Consider the following 19543-nt stretch of genomic DNA (forward strand, 5'->3'; position numbering starts at 1 on the left):
ATGGCCCAATAAAAAATATTTTTCTGATAAATAAAAAAAAATACATCAAGTGTAAATGCAAAAACAAGTGAAATAAATAACATAATTTATTAAAATAAATACAAACATAAATAGGGCTATCTTTCACCTTGTGTATTTCTCATACAGAATAAAACATTACAGTGTTTCAGAACTCACAGGCTGAAAAATGGGACATCTTATAAAACAAAAACAGTACCTCCACTTCTGATCATTAATGACATAAGTCACCTGCTGTATCTCTGGCCTACTTCTTAATAAGATGCATGTTTTTCTTTACAAAGATGAGCATCTCTGCCTTGTCACAGCAAAGCCTATTTCGCTTTTCATCCAAGACATGAGACACAGAGCTGAATAACCGCTCACTCTCGGTGCTGGTGCATGGCACACTAAGGTATTTGCGTGCCATTTGTGCGAGTTCTGGAAAACGCAGGTGGTTATTTCTCCAATAGCAGAGTGTGCTCTCACCTCTGGGAATAGTGGTCTCTGCCAGGAAAATACCCAGTTGTTGGGATACAGAGGTACTTGTCCTCTCTGGTCCATTTTCTTCCAGAATCTCCTCAAACACATCATGCAGGGAGGGCCCTGCTCTGTCGGATCGTTGCCTCTTGTGCTCTATGTGATGTGCGCGCTCTCCATCGCGCGTCCCATCCTCTGCACCGGCAGCAGGCAACAGGTGTGCCTCAAGTATTTCTCGAGCGCGTTGTTTAACATCCTCATCAAAGTAACGATCCTTGTATCTGGGATCCAAATAGGTGGCAATGCAGAACATGGGATCGTACTGGATTTGATCGAAGCGTATATGTACAGCCTCTAATAATGAGGTCTTTGTTGTTTTAACGCCGTGGTCTGTGTCAGCCTGCTTACTCAGAAGACGTCTCAGGGCTGTCACAGAGGGGATGACATCTGCAGCTGATGCTTCTGATGAGCTAACTTCTCTTGTCAATTGTTCAAATGGGGAGAGGAGTGTTATAAAGTTTTCAATTAATTGCCACTGGTGCGCACTGAGAGTGGCCGGGAGGTCGTAGTCTGCGGCATATGTAGCAAGTGCGCGCTTTTGTTCCAGCAAGCTCTCCATCATATAAAATGTACCATTCCAGCGAGTGGAAACATCTTGCTGTAGCCTTTTTGGTTTCATTCCCAACTGGATCTGCACAGCCTGGAGTCGTGAATAGGCGAGGGGTGAGTGTTTAAAGTGGCCGACGATTTTTCGGCAAATAGCCACAACATCCGTGAGGCTGCGCTGGCTAAAAACACCGTCATGAATTGCCAGTTGCAGTGTGTGCGCCCTGCAGCCAAAACTAGCCAGACCACTGTCCATCATAGCTTTCGTCATATTCCTAGCATTATCTCTCACGACAGCATGCACTCTAGTTTTGTCGATTTTCCACGTCTGGAACATTTTCTCATATGCCTCCGAGATGGCAGATGCTGAGTGGGTACCTGCGAACTCCTGGGAGTGCAACACTGCCTTCACCAGGTTGAAGTCCTTATCAATCCACAGTGCCGTGAGGCTAAGCATGCTCACAGGGCTTACATCTGAACTCCATATATCTGTGGTGAAACTGATTGCAGCGATGTCGCAAGCCAGTAGCTCATGAATGTGCGTGGCCACAATGTTGTGGATTTCGGGGAGACAGACCTCGGCAAAGTGACGCCGGCTCGGCAGCGTGTAGCGTGGCTCCATAAACTTCATCAGACTCCGAAAACCCACGTCCTCCACTACAGAGAAAGGCTGGTCATCTAAAGCGATGAACTCCATCACCTTGTTTGTTATTTGTTTCGCTTTGGCGCTGTCTGGAGGCAGCTGTTTGGCTTTCTCAAACGCCGTGTCAATTGAAGTCTGAGACTTACCGGGGGTTTGCGCTTTCTTGGCAGCTTCATTTTTCCGTTTTTGGTCAGCTTGCAGGTAATCGCCGTACACCGCCTCGTGCCTGCTTCTCAAATGTCCAATGAGATTTGTTGTGTTAAATGACTTTCTAACAGCCCCCCCTCTTGAAATTTCAATGGAACACGTATTGCAAACCGCAAAACGCTGATCTTTCTCTGAAACTGTAAAATATTGCCACACGACCGCCATCTTCTTTGTTTAATCTAAGTTACTGAGGAGAGGGCGCCCGTCTCGGTATCTCCCCCCGCCCAAATAAAAAGAGGGAAAAAAGTTTCTCCTGAGCACAGCGTTCATGACACATATAATCATCGGCGAATGTCATTTTTATTTCCCGATGGCAGTTAACGAGGCAAATATCGCCCATTTACTGATGTTCAGCCGATGCATCGGTGCATCCCTAGTTCTTCCTTTCAAAAAGTTAGATCGAGCGCAGCTAAATGGAACAACATAAAGCAGGGTCTTAAAAATTATTTTCAACTAAATCTGCATTTTAAAAACACAATGTTATGGTGTACTGTGGTTTGCAAATACACTGTTCAGACAGCGGTGATGAAAACTGTGGTGCATGTGAATTTCAGTAACCAAGCTCAGAGAAAAAGCAACACCAATTAACTTTGGTCAAGTGGGCGCAAACAGTTACGAATAAATGACACAAAAAGCTGAACTCAGTAGCACCTATCAATCTACTGCTTACCCTATGGTTTGCAGCATGAACATGCTTTCAAAGTGAACTTTTTCCCTTTCATTTTGCATGCTCCATACCTGTGGAGGGAAGGCTTGTGTGATCTGAGATGGCATCGGTATCACATTGGGTATCATTATAGTAATGATAATAACTTCTTAATTTCTGTAATAAATGCATCGATATTTGGATGTCAGATCGATGCATAATTTTAACACCCCTATTTATGCCATCTTTTGTACTTTTTGTAACCGATTAAGGTATAAAAGCCTATAAAAATGAAAAGGCAAGACACTGGAACATCGAGACACAATGCAGCAGAAAAAGACCAAAATGCCATACCCTAGTATGTTTAAAAGCACAATTATAATAAATCTTGTGTATTTTTACATAGTCGAGCTATCTGTCTGTCCAAGTTTACACGAAGCACATGTAATCAAATATTCGAAGGCAGCAGCTGAGGGAGCGTTAAACATGTTGCATCAGCTCTGTTTTTCAGAGCATGCAAGCCACACTGAGGCCAGTTGTGGTTTGAATAACGTGTTTACATGCTGGACAAAGCAGAGCTACAATCGTATTATCTTGGTCTGCAATTACGACTTTGCAAAAATTGGACTAATATGATTTCAGTCAGACTAAAGCCCTTACATGACATGAAAAAAAAGGATGAATAATTGTTATAGTTCAACTGAAATCAAACTAAGTTTTCACCCCACAATTCAAAATGCATTAAAAATGGGTAGTTGACATGACGTGGTTTTTTCACCGTCACAGAAGAAAAAAAATAAATGATTTCACATTTTCATCATTTAGAATACTGTAAATGGTTAAACATTTTCTTGTTTTACATGAATTTGTTGTTTTAATATCAGAGTTATTTTTAATTTTTTTATAACTTTGAGCCAAATCTCAAAATCGTCCTATGGTGTGATGGTAGACAAAATTATTTCATAAATATTAACTTTTATAAATAAAGAAAATAATGTTTAAAAATCTTAATGGACACTCCTGGCATAATTGTGCAAGTGTCTATTTCACTAAGTGGTCATAACTTTTCCTATACATACATTTTTTAAAGTGTAGGAATTTCATAAAGTTTGTCACAGAAAAAAATGTCCTTTGGTGTTATGCAATAACCTGATATTAAGTTGGGCAATATCATGGACAACTACATTTATTTGAAAGAAACCATTCAAGGTCATGTGACTGAATACCCCTATGAAGCCCATGAGCAGTGCACATGGTAAGTATTTCTCTCAGAATTGTTCAAATATTTAACTATGTTTTCAGACCACTGAAGTTGTTAAGTTTTGTTGTCCTTTGGTGTGACACCCCTAAATTAATTTTTTAATTCAAATTTGTATTTTTAAAAGCAGGACTATATAATATTATGCAAATGTATCATGCCAATTGCTAATGACAGTTCAGCTAGCATTAGCATGGTTATTAACATGCCACAAAAGCTCAAATGTCCTTTGGTGTGACAGGAAATGTCCTTTGGTGTGACACTTTGGCCTGTCACACCAAAGGACACAGATGTCACACAATAGGACAAGACCTCCTTAAGAAGCTATTAAAACAAATAGATAAAGTTTGTTAACATACTTTTAATTCTTTTTGACCAGTTTTGATGATTTTAAATTCAATAATGACTTACATTTGAATGTTTATTGCCATTTTTTGGAGACTACATAAAATTTTCTGAAGTGTTACTAAAACAACTATAATGTATAATGTAACACCTATAAACAAATATAAAGTACATAAATACAGTGCTACTACTTATAATGCTACTTAACTTTTTTAGAACAGAAAGAACTGAGGGAGAGATGAGTGCAAAAGAGAGGACCAGACAGTATAGGGAGCGAATTAAAAAGGATCCACAGAGAAAGGATGCGATCCTAAGAGAACAATGGAGAAAGTAAATCAAACTGAAATGTTGCCATATACATCTTAAAATAATTCAGGGATCTTGCTGAGTGACTGAATGACTGCTTATTATTCAGTATCAGAATAGACCTGTGTGAGGTTCAGGTTCAACAATATTACATAATAAGCTTGTTATTACAGAATAATAAACTATATTGTGTTTAATAAGAAATTAATAAGTGGTTACATTTGTAGGGAAAACACAGTAGGTCATGAGTTCATAATTAAGTATACATTACATTAATTTCTCTGTTGATCCATTAATCTATATTCTATCATTATTTCAAACAGATAACATACACTCACCTAAAGGATTATTAGGAACACCTGTTCAATTTCTCATTAATGCAATTATCTAATCAACCAATCACATGGCAGTTGCTTCAATGCATTTAGGGGTGTGGTCCTGGTCAAGACAATCTCCTGAACTCCAAACTGAATGTCAGAATGGGAAAGAAAGGTGATTTAAGCAATTTTGAGCGTGGCATGGTTGTTGGTGCCTGACGGGCCGGTCTGAGTATTTCACAATCTGCTCAGTTACTGGGATTTTCACGCACAACCATTTCTAGGGATTACAAAGAATGGTGTGAAAAGGGAAAAACATCCAGTATGCGGCAGTCCTGTGGGCGAAAATGCCTTGTTGATGCTAGAGGTCAGAGGAGAATGGGCCGACTGATTCAAGCTGATAGAAGAGCAACTTTGACTGAAATAACCACTCGTTACAACCGAGGTATGCAGCAAAGCATTTGTGAAGCCACAACACGCACAACCTTGAGGCGGATGGGGTACAACAGCAGAAGACCCCACCGGGTACCCATCCTCTGATGGCTACTTCCAGCAGGATAATGCACCATGTCACAAAGCTCGAATCATTTCAAATTGGTTTCTTGAACATGACAATGAGTTCACTGTACTAAAATGGCCCCCACAGTCACCAGATCTCAACCCAATAGAGCATCTTTGGGATGTGGTGGAACAGGAGCTTCGTGCCCTGGATGTGCATCCCACAAATCTCCATCAACTGCAAGATGCTATCCTATCAATATGGGCCAACATTTCTAAAGAATGCTTTCAGCACCTTGTTGAATCAATGCCACGTAGAATTAAGACAGTTCTGAAGGCGAAAGGGGGTCAAACACAGTATTAGTATGTGTTCCTAATAATCCTTTAGGTGAGTGTATGTTAAATCACTACTCAAAACAGCCGAACACACTCGTGCACGGAGACTGAGAGGAGAAATAAATTATATATATGTTAAATCACTACCTATAATAAGATATTATAAGCATCAATGCTTTCTTATTGATGGATCTATAAGTATCAAAGTTACTTTTGGTGTGATATGTTTTGCACAGTTTATATTGCTGAAAAATAAAAACAAATGTCCTCCTTTATAATTGTTACAATAAACACTATATATGCTGACTCAATATGCAATGACTATCTTTGTCCTTTGGTGTGACGTTTTGTCCTATGGTGTGACAAACATAAAACAACAGAAAAATATACTTATTTTAAAATCTCTTTTAAAAAAAAGAGTCAAGTTTGGCATTAGGGGAGTTACAATAATATCTCCTCTTAGATGGGTACAATTTCAAACAGTTTTGTAAGGTTGGCGAAAAAGTTTTATTGACATTTGTAGGGAAAAGTTTATCAAGTTCATCTATTCATGGTGAAAATTATTCTAATTAGTACTTTCATGTAAAATAAATAGCACTTTAATAAAAAAATGTTTGAATAATGTGAACAATTCTCTCAAGTATTTTTTTTTATGTTATTGAATATAATTTCTTAGTACTTTTTAAATGTCACACCATAGTACACATTTACAGTACTGTTGAGTGAAAACGTGAAAAAAATATGTGAAGTCATTGACAAAATGAGTGACCACTACTATTTTCTGAAACTACAGTTTTCATACTCCATAAATATATGTATTTTTTCTTAAAAAGTTATGTTTTCCAAAAAAAGTACTTTTTCTTGGCCATTTGTCAACTACCCAAATATTGTGATTTGTATAGCTTGAAGTGGTTTAACAGACATTGACCAAAACCTTTGGTGTTTCGTGCTGATGTTTTTAAACTGGCTACATTGTTAAGAGAATTTTTTATTTTTTTTTAAAAGCAGGCTTATATCTAGTATAGCAAGCAAAAAAATAAAAATAGAAAGGTCTTGCCAAAGTCCTACTGTTATCAGACACAGTCCTGTAATACAAACCCAACCTAGGTTGGTTAAGCATCTTTGTAAATAAATAACTGATAAAAACTGATGAATGTGTGCGGAGAGGACCAGCCTACCGCGTCACAAACTTGTTCAGACGTGAGCCTGCCATAAAAACTGATGAATGTGCGTGGAGAGAACCAGCCTGCCACGTCACAAACTTGTTCAGGAATGAGCTTGAGATGTCGACTCAAGGACGTAAGAGCCCGGAGTAGCATGAACATCCAAACTATAAAATCTGATGAATGTGTGCGGAGAGGACCAGCCTGACGCATCACAAACCTGCTGCAGAGGGACCCCTCTAGCCAAGGCTTTAGAGGAGGCGACCCCTCTGGTGGAGTGAGCCCTGACACCTACTGGCGAAGCTTGACCGCACGCCTCATAGGCCAGGGCAATAGCATCCCTCACCCAATGTGACATAGTCTGCTTGGTAGCGGCCACCCCCGTTGCGGCCCCCATAGCAGACAAATAATTGCCCTGACTTACGCCACTGGCTGGTGCGGTGGACATATGTCTGAAGGGCACGGACTGGACAGAGTCTGTAAAGTCTTTCCTGCTCCGGCGTTAAAAACAGCAGGGAGAAGGCGGTTTCCAGAGTGACAGGACGTAGTGTCGAAAAAGGCACCTTAGGAAGGTAGTCAGGATGAGGATGCAGAATAGCTTTGGCCATACGTGGGGCAAATTCTAAACAGGCCGGCAAAACAGACAGAGCCTGTAGATCCTCAATCCTCTTAAGAGAGGTAATCACCATAAAAAAAGACCATCTTGAGAGTCAGAAGTCTGTCAGACGCTGACTCTAGAGGTTCAAAAGGGGGTCTCAACCAGACCCTCCAGGACTATTGCTAAGTCCCATGAAGGAGCTCTGGTCCTAACAGAAGGGCTCAGTCACATGGCTCCGTGAATGAAGCGAGCGAGTAGAGAATGCCTCCCCAAAGGCACTCCGTCCATCAAGGTGTGGCAAGCCGAAATGGCGGCCACATAAACCCTGAGAGTAGCGGGGCATATGCCTGCTGACAGTTTTTCCTGCAGAAAGTCCAGAACTGAAACAATTTGGCAGTTAACTGGATCTGCACCATGTGAACTGCACCACTTTTCGAAGACACCCCATTTATTGGTATAGATTCTTCTGGTAGAGGGAGCCCTAGCACTAAGAATGGTCTCGATAACCTCAGGTAACGGCCCTGTGTCCCTCAGTTAGTACCCTTCAGGGGCCAAACATGAAGTTTCCACAATTCGGGCCGGGGATGAAATATCGTCCCCTGCACCTGAGACAGAAGGTCCCTCCTGTCCAGAATCGCCCAAAGCAAGCCGTCGAGGAGAGATATTAGCTCCGAGAACCATACCCTGTTCGGCCAGCACGGCGCTATCAGTAAGAGGCAAGACCCTTGCTGGCGAACTCTGGCCAAGACTCCCCGGGTGCAGAGAAACTGGGGAAAAACGCATACAGACGCATTCAGGGCCATGTATGCGCCATCACGTCCAAACCAGGGGGGGGGCTGGGTGAGGTCCTCTTCTACCCTGTAAAATCTCACCCAGATTTGTTCCACTACCTAGGGGTGGAGTTTCCACTCACCCATCTGTATTTTCTGTCTGGACAGTAAATCTGCTCCCACATACGGGCATCCAGGGATTTAAAATGCCCTGAGTGACAGGGGTTTGCCCTGGGCCCCCAAGGAGAATCCGATGTGCCAGAAATTTAGCTGACGTGAACATTGACCTCCTTGATGGTTTATGTAAGAGACTACCGCTGTATTGCCCACCCGCACCAAGACATGGTAGCCTCTGGAGGAAGTATTTCATGGCCAGAAATACCGGCATCAACTCGAGACAGTTACTGTGACAACCGAACTGATGACTCTCCCATCCCCTTGAGCTGGACGACCACTTATGACCACTACCCAGCCCGTCAGGGAGGCGTCTGTCGTTAGCAGCCTGCGACGAGTGGGACCCAAGGTAGGAAACCGGGGTCTGAACCACATAGCAAGGGAACGAAGCACGCAGCGCATAACCCTTATTAGCCCTAGGGGACTGGCCCTTGGATGAAATCCCTTGGCTTTTAGCCACAGCTGAAAAGGTCTCATATGGAGCAGGCCCAAAGGGATCACCGTGGACGCAAAACGCCATGAGGCCTAGTATTTGTTGATACTGTTGAACAGGGTATCCTTGATCTAGCCAAATTTGCTCAGGGTGTTCTGAATGGATACGAGCGGGAGACAACTGTGCCCGCATCGAGATCGAATTCCATATAACCCCCAGATAGGTGATTCCCCAGGTGGGAGAGAGAACGCTCTTTGACGTTGAGTCTCAGACCCGGAGAAACTAGATGAGCTAAGACAATATCCTTCTGCTGAACTGCCAGTTCTTGGAGCTGCGCTAAGATCAGCCAGTCGTCTATGTAATTCAGAATGCGGATGCCCCAGAGTCGAAGGAGCTAGTAATGCATCCATGCATTTCGTGAATGTGCGGGGTGATAGGGCTAGGCCGAATGGAAGACCCCGATACTGGAAGGCTTCGTCTCCGAAAGCGAACCTCAGGAACTTCCTGTACTGTGGCAGAATTCCAATATGGAAATATGGGTCCATGAGATCAATCGTGATCAGCCAATCATAATGTTGGATCTGAGACACAACCGTCTTGACAGTTATCATCTTGAACTTGAATACCCTGACCGAGCAGTTGAAGCCTCAAAGATCTAAAATCGGACGCAACCCCCCCCCCTCCCCCTCCCTCTTGGGGACCAGGAAGTATCTGCTGTAATAGCCTGACTCTTTCTCTGGAAGGGGAACACGTTCATGGCCCCTTTGACCAAGAGATTTTGCAGCTCTTTCCACAATAGACGTGTCTGCTCCGGTTTCACGGTAGTGGGAACCACACCGTTGAAACGCGGAGGGCGGCGAGCGGATTTAATTGTGTAGCCTCTTTCTACTGTGTTCAGAACCCACATAGAAAAGACTGGCAGAAGTTTCCACGCTGCCAGGTTCTCTGAGATGGGTATCAATTTCGACAGTTCCTGTTGAGATGTCGTCGAGTGTTCCGCGTCCTGGATAAAAGGCAGGAAGCAACGGTACACCCAACTCTTTGTTGGCAGCAGGAGAGGTTTCGTGAGGGTATCTGGAGGGCCGAAGTGGATGGTACACGCGCCCCGTCCCGAGAGGAACCACCCCCACAAGGCTGGGTACAAGACCGTCAGGGTTTCTTTCTTTTAGAAATCATGACCCTGAGGTCCTGCTGAGGGGGCTGCTGAGGGCGACGAGCCTGTCCCCAGTCTTTACGAGGGGGAGCACGACTCGCCACACTCTGCCTAGTAGAGTCGGGGTGGGACTGGGTGGCCGACGGCCCCACTCCCCCTGAGTGCGGCAAGGAAAAAACTGGCCGAAGGCTTCCTTGTTGCTTTTCACCTCCTGGAATCTGGAGATAACCGTATTCATGGCGTTTCCGAGAGACCGGAAGGCGAAACCGGGGAATCGAGTGTCCACGAAGTTTCCACGCTGCCAGGATCTCTGAGAAGGGTATTCGATTTTAACACTTCCTGTTGAGGGGTTGTCGAGTGTTTTCGCGTCCTGAATAAAATGTAGTAACAGCGAAAACACCCAATTTTGATGGAAGTCTCTGTCACCCGAAACACCAAGAGGTGGCGAAAATGGAGGGGCTTCGAGGGGGTACCGGGGTGAAGTGAAGCACGCGGCCCGTCCCGAGGGGAGCTACCCCCTAATCTAGGCGCAAGACCATCAGGGTTTTCTCTTACTAGAAATTATAGTCCTGAGGTCTTGCTTCGGGGGCTGGCGAGGACGGCAAGACTGTCCCCAATCCCTGGGAGGAGAAGCAGCACGACTCGCCACGCTTTGCTTTTGAGCCTCCCTTCAAACAGGACCGACGCGGGTCTGAGGCTTGCTCGTCAAGCGCAGAACCCACACTCAGGTCGTCCAGGAGGTCAGCCTGGTACGCCTGAAAAACAGCATAGTGTACAGAGCAGCACCAGCCTGACCTGCTGATTGATAAGCCCTTCCCACTAAAGTGGAGGTTGTCCTACAAGGCTTTGAGGGGAGAGAGGGCTTCTTAATTGACGATGCCGAGCCCGGCGAGAGATAGCCCGCAAGCATCTCTCTGACCGGCGGAAACACTGAATACCCCCGTGCATCAGCACCCACGATAGTTGAATATAATGACGTCGAGGGTATGTGAACACAGGAAGAAAATTTTTTTTTTTAGGGGTTCCTCCATGAGCGAGAAAGCTCTTCATGGAGGTTATCAAAGAAGGGAAGGGACTCATGAGGCGTTCCCTTTCTTAGACTGGAAGATAAACTCTATCCCCTAATTTGGAGGGTTTGGGGGTCTCTTTCACGTGGCCAGTCCAACTGGAGTCTGGCAACCGCACGAGTAACAACATCGAGCAAGTCCTCCGTAGATTTCTTTTTATCGCGGACGGAAAGCTCGGAGGCGGGAAGAGATTCGCGATCCTCCTCATGATCCGAATAAGCGTCGGAACGCGCTTCGAGATCATGTGAAGGACCAGCTGGGTTTGGGGAGAGAGCGAGAGAAAGGGATAAGCCAGTCTCTTGCTCCTCAGCCAAATCCATGCAAGAGCCCCACGAACTATCTTTTTTTTTTGTGAGTGCTGACTCCCGGAAGCAAGCGAGGCGAGCACGAGGCACTTTGCCTGAAAGCAAATCGCAGCGCTCGCACCCGCCCTGCTGCTTAGAAAAACAAAATAATAAATAAATAAATATATATTACACACACATAATGTTAATTACAACATACATACACATACACATATATATATATATATATATATATAATTTTCTAAACAGAAGAGAAAAGATTCACTGCACACTGCCTAACAAATTCTAACTCCTAAAAGAGGAAAGAAAGTTTTGACAGGGTTTGTGAAACACAGCCACAGAATCGCTCTGAAAATGATGATCTGACGACACCTGGTGACGCATCCATTTAAAGCCTGGCCTCAGGTGCATCTAATGATTACATCAGCAGAGGCTATAAATTTCGGTCAATGTTCATTGACGTGTTACACACATTATTCACAGCTCGGTCACAACTAGGATTGTTCCCCATAGCGCTTAGCAGCGCAGCATCGTAGTGAATCTTTTTGTAAAGGGAACGGCGTTTTCACGTTGTAGTGTTGACCGTAAAGACGGATGCTTTCGAAAATGATGACTAATTTTTAGTCATGTGACGCAGTCAGGTGACCCATTCAGTCCAAAACAAGATGGTGGACGACGTTGTATCGCAGTTGTCTTGGCCACTCTCCAAGTAGTTTGATTGCATGGTTAAAGATTAAATGTCAGTTTGTACATACTTCAGCTTAAATTTCTTCAAAGGAGAAGAACTGTTTACTCACAGTTGTTCAGCGGCAGAACGTGAGGACAGTTGCGTTTCAGACCGTACATTGCCACTATGTTTAAATGAGGCGGAAAGTAAATAAACGCCTCATGTCTTATGTTTTACTCATGCGCAGTACAAGAACGCAAGCATTTTCAGAAGTTTCGGTGTAGATGAGCAACTTTTGGAAAACGATTGAAAACGCCATTGTGGACGGAGAATGTTTTGAAACGAAAATGCAGTTTTCAAATGTATCCGGATTAATGTAGACGTAGCCTAAGACTTTATCAGTGAGGTTTTAAAGTGTGTGTGTGTATGCATATGTAAATGGGTTTCAATAATGATTTGGGGGAGGATTCTGACTAAGAGAAGGAATGTGCTGTACAGCAAATAGTGTGTGTGTGTGTTTCTGTGTGCATGAGGAACATCAAGCAACCTTGAGCATTTTATTATGACTCATGACGTCAATACAACTCATAGGTTAGCTGCACTACTTTCTGTTTCTGCCTCGTTCTCTGAACACATCCTGAAACAGACTAAAATAAGCAAGGGTGATAAGCTATGGTTTAGTCATAGAAAAGAGACAAGAAAACAAGGTGAATATACTACGCAGAAAGAACTGAATCAGCCCAATGAGTCATGCTGAACGATGAGGACCACGAATGCCTTCATACACCTGTTAAATCATGGCTACATTCAACATTCCTTCAGTAGTCAAAACAGTGAGTTTGCTTTATTTGATAAGCAAAATATTTGCTTTTCAGATTTCTCTGCGTTTTCATCCAGTGCTCTTATCAGGTCATTTATAACCGATGAAGCATCAAGAAATTGACTGACACCAAACAAGTCGGATACATTTCCAACACTTTGGACAAATTTAGGGTTTGGCTATATCAAAGATAATTCTTTAGACTACGGTTGCAACGGTATGAGATTTTCATGGTACGATCTCAGAAAATATCATAGTATCACACAATTATTATTATTATCAGTTACAATGTCACTTAAAAGACAGAAGGTTTTTTTTTTTTTTTTTGGTTGAACAAATGCTTTATTATAACTGAAACTTGAAGAAAAAATGATAATAATTTAAACGCAAGTATGTGTAAAGAAAAGTCTCCCTTTTGAAAATAGAATAAGATAGCTAACAGAATTATAACAATAAACCAAATTATACACATGATAAAAAAAAATAGCATGTAACTATAACATGTTATAACTAAAGTATGTTAGTTTACATGTTAGCATAGCATGTTAAATTAACTACTAAATGAAAAATAAAATCAGCTGTGTGAGCTTTTAAAAGTAATAACCTATGATTATTAATAATTAACATATATAGAAGTCTGGACCTTTAACTCTGTGGTTCTCAACTGGTTTTGCTTCAGGACCCATATTGTACATTGGAAATCAAGTGGCGAGACACCATTGTAAAAACGCAACCTGCATTTAATGTATTCTAGGTCGCATTTCCTTTAATGTTGCATTGTTTTGTTCATGGTTTTCAAGTACAAGCACATGCATCAAGTGGCATTTTTGTTGTTGCCGTCAACCACTAAAGCGACAGGAAATTTTCTCTCCCCCCTTTTACAGATTGAAGGGCATATTTACTTATGAGCCCATTATTATCCCATAACATAATTAAAACAGAACATGCAGTCAGGTCCATAAATATTGGGACATCGACACAATTCTAATCTTTTTGGCTCTATACTCCACAATGGATTTGAAATGAAACGAACAAGATGTGCTTTAACTGCAGACTTTCAGCTTTAATTTGAGGGTATTTACATCCAATTCAAGTGAATGGTGTAGGAATTACAACAGTTTGTATATGTGCCTCCCACATTTTAATGGACCAAAAGTAATGGGACAATTGGCTGCTCAGCTGTTCCATGGCCAGGTGTGTGGTTATTCCCTCATTATCCCATTTACAAGGAGCAGATAAAAGGTCCAGAGTTCATTTCAAGTGTGCTATTTGCATTTGGAATCTGTTGCTGTCAACTCTCAATATGAGATCCAAAGAGCTGTCACTATCAGTCACCATCATTAGGCTGAAAAATCAAAACAACCCCATCAGAGAGATAGCAAAAACATTAGGTGTGGCCAAATCAACTGTTTGGAACATTCTTAAAAAGAAAACGCACCGGTGAGCTCAGCAACACCAAAAGACCCGGAAGACCACGGAAAACAACTGTGGTGGATGACCGAAGAATTCTTTCCCTGGTGAAGAAAACACCCTTCACAACAGTTGGCCAGATCAAGAACACTCTCCGGGAGGTAGGTGTATGTGTGTCAAAGTCAACAATCAAGAGAAGACTTCACCAGAGTGAATACAGAGGGTTCACCACAAGATGTAAACCATTGGTGAGCCTCAAAAACAGGAAGGCCAGATTAGAGTTTGCCAAACAACATCTAAAAAAGCCTTCACAGTTCTGGAACAACATCCTATGGACAGATGAGACAAAGATCAACTTGTACCAGAGTAATGGGAAGAGAAGAGTATGGAGAAGGAAAGGAGCTGCTCATGATCCAAAGCATACCACCTCATCAGTGAAGCATGGTGGTGGTAGTGTCACGGCGTGGGCATGTATGGATGCCAATGGAACTGGTTCTCTTGTATTTATTGATGATGTGACTGCTGACAAAAGCAGCAGGATGAATTCTGAAGTGTTTCGGGCAATATTATCTGCTCATATTCAGCCAAATGCTTCAGAACTCATTGGACGGCGCTTCACAGTACAGATGGACAATGACCCGAAGCATACTGCAAAAGCAACCAAAGAGTTTTTAAGGGAAAGAATTGGAATGTTATGCAATGGCCAAGTCAATCACCTGATCTGAATCCAATTGAGCATGCATTTCACTTGCTGAAGACAAAACTGAAGGGAAAATGCCCCAAGAACAAGCAGGAACTGAAGACAGTTGCAGTAGAGGCCTGGCAGAGCATCACCAGGGATGAAACCCAGCGTCTGGTGATGTCTGCGTTCCAGACTTCAGGCTGTAATTGACTGCAAAGGATTTGCAACCAAGTATTAAAAAGTGAAAGTTTGATTTATGATTGTTAATCTGTCCCATTACTTTTGGTCCCTTAAAAAGTGGGAGGCACATATACAAACTGTTGTAATTCCTACACCGTTCACCTGATTTGGATGTAAATACCCTCAAATTAAAGCTGAAAGTCTGCAGTTAAAGCACATCTTGTTCATTTCATTTCAAATCCATTGTGGTGGTGTATAGAGCCAAAAAGATTAGAATTGTGTCGATGTCCCAATATTTATGGACCTTACTGTACATATTACACAGGAGGAAAGGCTCCTCATTACCATGGTTAGGTCAGTGTAGCTAGATTCTACCTTTAGATTATTTCATATGAAACTATAACATTGGCAAAATATAACAGTTACTTTTTCTCATGTAAAATCATGAAACAATTTTGTAAAGGTGATGTATAATGAAAAAAAGAATTAGCGCATAGCACAGTGTTGCTCTTTTCCTCAGTGCTGTTTGGCATGTCAGGGCTGCCTACTGTTTAATAGGTTTGACTTATCTTCCTCCATAATGCTTTAAACAAGAAAAGTCTCACTAGAAATTAAATCGATCACATCGGTTTTGAGGTCTACACTCTGCAATACCGAGGGAAGCCCGGTTGTTGCACACGCGTGCCAGAGAGAAAAGCAGATCATGATCGCAAGCTGGTTCCTTTACACTTGCGCGAAAGTGCAGATGAGAAGCCTTTAGCTGATTGCGAGATTATCATTAAATCTGCCTTGGCAGTCCTAAATAGGCAATCACTGATAGTCGGCCGCCGAAATAGCTTCAATGGGAGAACCATGTCATTGTTCTTTCCCTGAAGTCTGCGACCAAGTCCGAATAGACCAGTGACCCACTTTTGGGTCACGACTCACCAGTTGAGAAACACTGCTTTAACTCACACATTCACTTATGTCAGACCCCCCTCGCCTCTCTCTGACATTTTCTCAGCTGCATGTGTGCGGCGCAAGTTGAAGAGTCTGACAGGCAGTCAAGGAGGAAAGGAGATACGCACGCACAGGTGAGATTCTCCGTCCGGTTGCATTTTTCCCCCTCAAAACCGCAGATAAGCAAAAGTGCATGGTATGAAAACTGTCAATGCTCACACTGTGGTAAACCGTGAAACCAGTATACCACTGTATCCCTACTTTACACACTGTGTTAATCTCACAAAACCTGTCAAAACAATGTCTATGTCATATTACACCAAAAATCCATTGAGATGAAAAAAAAAAAAAAGCTTAATATAATTTGTTTCGGAGCGCGCGCCGCCTTGGGAATGGTATCTCTTGCACTCTTTTTATTATTAAACGCGTCCCGCAATTTAGCAACAGTAGCTAGACTGCATTTTACAACAATCACCGATCGTGCTGATTCTGACGTTAAGTTTGAGTTTTAGGGAGAAATGTCAGTGCACCGCTGTGAAGGGAAGGAAGTTGTGCTAGACAGAATGCGGCTTATGTATAAATATTTTTTTTTAATCTTTGGAAGGCAAAATCTAAAATAAAATCAGACTAATATCACAGATCTAAAGTGTAAACGGGCTACGTTTGAATGTTTCGTTCTGTCACTCATTAAGCAGGGCTCGTGTTGTGCTCGCTGTGGCACCGCGTGAGAGAGAGATCTCTCTCTCGCTCTCTCTCTGACTGCGAAAAGCTAAATTGCATCACAGACAAATGGTTTCATATTATTATACATAGAAATGGCTGGCAAGATAAAATAACTTTCTCTTTATAGCAATAAAGAATGTATTTTCTTAATTTCTCCAGTACCGACAGCAGAACCGATAACGTCCGAGCTTACCAAAGCCAGTCCTTCAATAGCCTATAGTGCGTTGGTATCTTTTTTATTACTTATTTCTCTGCATTGAGTGACAACCCTCTCAAATATAAGACACACAAACAGAACAAAATAAAGTCTCAGATTCGCTGTCTGTAATTGCAAAATTCTTGCTTCCTTATTGTGACATGATAGCAACCCTTCTGCTGTGATAATGCAACTTCAATCGCATTTGTTGCGTTTTTTCTTGAAGTTGGCAGTAACATATCAAAAGATTTTAATTAAATATAAAGGAGTTATAAGAATTTAATCCTTACTGTTTCCTCCAAGGAACTTAGCTCCTTCCTTAGGCACTGGATGAGGTCTGCTCTCTCTGCTGGAAAATGACTCTAGGGGTAGCGCACGTCGAACACGTGTTCCACAACAACACTAGGCTGCCCACAGATGCGCCTGCCTAATAATTGGCTTGATATACTTGGATATTGGCCGATGCCGATTATATTAAAAAATGCACACAAAAAAAAAAAAAAATAATAAATAAAAATCGGCCGATTAATCGGTCGACCGCTAATTCGGACCAACCAAATTCTAAACACAGGAAAAGGCAAATACATCAACTGGACAAACACCATGGAAAGCATACAAAATGTACTTTTGTCATGCCAATAAAGCAACTTGAATTGAAATTGAAGAGAGAGACCAGTTTCAGACCAGCACTGCTGAACTAAACCAAATCAGAATACAACAAATCATAAAAGAAAGCAAAAATTCATATTTGGACCATTGGGAAAAAGTAAAAACCAAAGCAAATTGGATTGTTATCGGGCCCTAAACAGAACATATAATCTATCAGAATATCTCAACACACTGTAAGAGATCCAAAACAGAGACGGATCCTCACCAAATACAGACTCCGTGATCACAGTCTGAACATAGAAAAAGGCAGACACAGACAAACATGGCTTCCAAAGGAAGAACGAGTCTGTGCTCACTGTGACACGGGTGAGGTCGAGACAGAGACACACTTTCTCCTTCACTGTGAGAAATTTACAGAAGTGAGAGAGAAATGCCTCCACAAACTCTCAAACCTCATGCCAGTTTTCCAGTTTGGCAGAAACCGATCAGATGCTGGTGTTACTGGGGGAGGACGATCACAGTTGCAGCTAAATTAATTTTTTAGATGCACACCCTCCGAAACCAGACACTGCATTAATGTACTTCAGTCACAGTACTTTTATTTCCTTATGTTCATAATGTTGTGTTAAATGCTTATTTTAAATTGTATAGTGTACGTTGTTATTATAGTTTTTATTTTATTCATTACCAGGCACCTTATTTTAATTCTATTTATTGTTATTTGTTACCGTTTTATTATTATTTGTCTTGTCATTATCTATTTTGTGTATTAATGCTTTGGTAATACTGTATGTAAACACAATCATGCCAATAATGTACTTTAAATTGAATTGAAATTGTGCGTGTGTGAGGGAGTGAGAGACTGTGACTACAGCTCAAATGCCACTGCCGTCCACTCAATCTCTCTCCCACATAATAGCTCCATTCATGCCGGATCACAGACACCTGTTTCCCGTCTGAGACAGCAGGCTCCGGGGAGACACAGTACCTCTTATCAATTCAAAGTGAGCTGATGTAAAATATTAGCCTTGAAATAACACCGGTCAAGAAAATAAGCCTCATGGGTTTTACGTAAAAGGTATGCGGTTGTTTGTAACATTTAAAACAATGAGGGAGCAGGTCACCTCCTGTATTTAAGCACACGGTCTTCACAGGCGGATTGAACTGGGCCGTATCACAAAAGCTGGCGAACATCTTATCCCTTTACATTTCCCATAGGCGTGTGTGTAGAATTATAAAGGAAGAAAAATGCTATTAAGGTAGGCAGGTCACTAGCTTTAGCGACAGTCCTGGTTTGGATTGTCAAATGATCTGCGGCTTAATATGCTCGAGCTGTCTAACTAAATTAGGTCATGCTGCTGTTAAATCAAGCTAAACAATCCCGCTGCTAACATTTTACAGCTAAGAGATCATGGTGGTGATGACCTGAAGTGAACGAGGAGTGTTAGAAAATACCATTGAAAGATTGAAAAGGCTTTTCAAGACCATTGAAATAAACGCGCCTCGCATGTAAAACAGCGTGCCCCGATAGAGACAACAGTAATAAGCTATTTTTACCTTATTGATTTCGTCCAGCTTCTCCCTCTGCTGCGCTTTAAGCAACCCGAAGGCTTTCCCGCCTGAAAATGAGACATAGCGACCGTTATACACCCGTTTGAATGATTTATCCAGGCTGTCTGGTGCACTTGCAGGCACGAGATAAGGACAGTCGGACACTAACGGCACACATGCACAAAACAAACGGACTTCGCGCATTCAGCGGTACATAAAACAAAAACTAAATAGATTTAAGATGGCTGTTTACCTTGCGTATTGAGACTGGAAGGCATGTTGGGATGGTAACGAGTGAAGAGACACTTGCGTTGAGTGACCGCTCTTGTCGGTAATACGGGAGAGAGGAAATCTCACGCTGCTTAGAGGCGCAGGGCTCACTGTGTGACGCGCTCTTTGCCCGCGTGCAATGTTGCTCTTACCGCCACCATGCGGTGAAGAGAGGAATTGCGGTCTGCATTTAC

At 42.3% G+C, this 19543-nt stretch overlaps 1 protein-coding gene across 1 annotated transcript in view; it reads right to left on the bottom strand.

Moving 5' to 3' along the window:
• The window catches only part of LOC127626538 (allograft inflammatory factor 1-like), a 57041-nt gene extending 37575 nt beyond the window's left edge, over positions 1 to 19466 (bottom strand). The window contains exons 1-2 of the mRNA XM_052102415.1: positions 19333 to 19466; positions 19086 to 19147 (exon numbers count right to left, since the gene is read on the bottom strand). Coding sequence (XP_051958375.1) covers positions 19086 to 19147; positions 19333 to 19357 — 87 coding nt within the window. The 5' untranslated portion in view covers positions 19358 to 19466. The remainder of the gene's footprint in view (positions 1 to 19085; positions 19148 to 19332) is intronic.
• Positions 19467 to 19543: the final 77 nt, after the last annotated feature.

This window comes from Xyrauchen texanus, chromosome 3, assembly GCF_025860055.1.
Source record: "Xyrauchen texanus isolate HMW12.3.18 chromosome 3, RBS_HiC_50CHRs, whole genome shotgun sequence".
NCBI lineage: Eukaryota > Metazoa > Chordata > Actinopteri > Cypriniformes > Catostomidae > Xyrauchen > Xyrauchen texanus.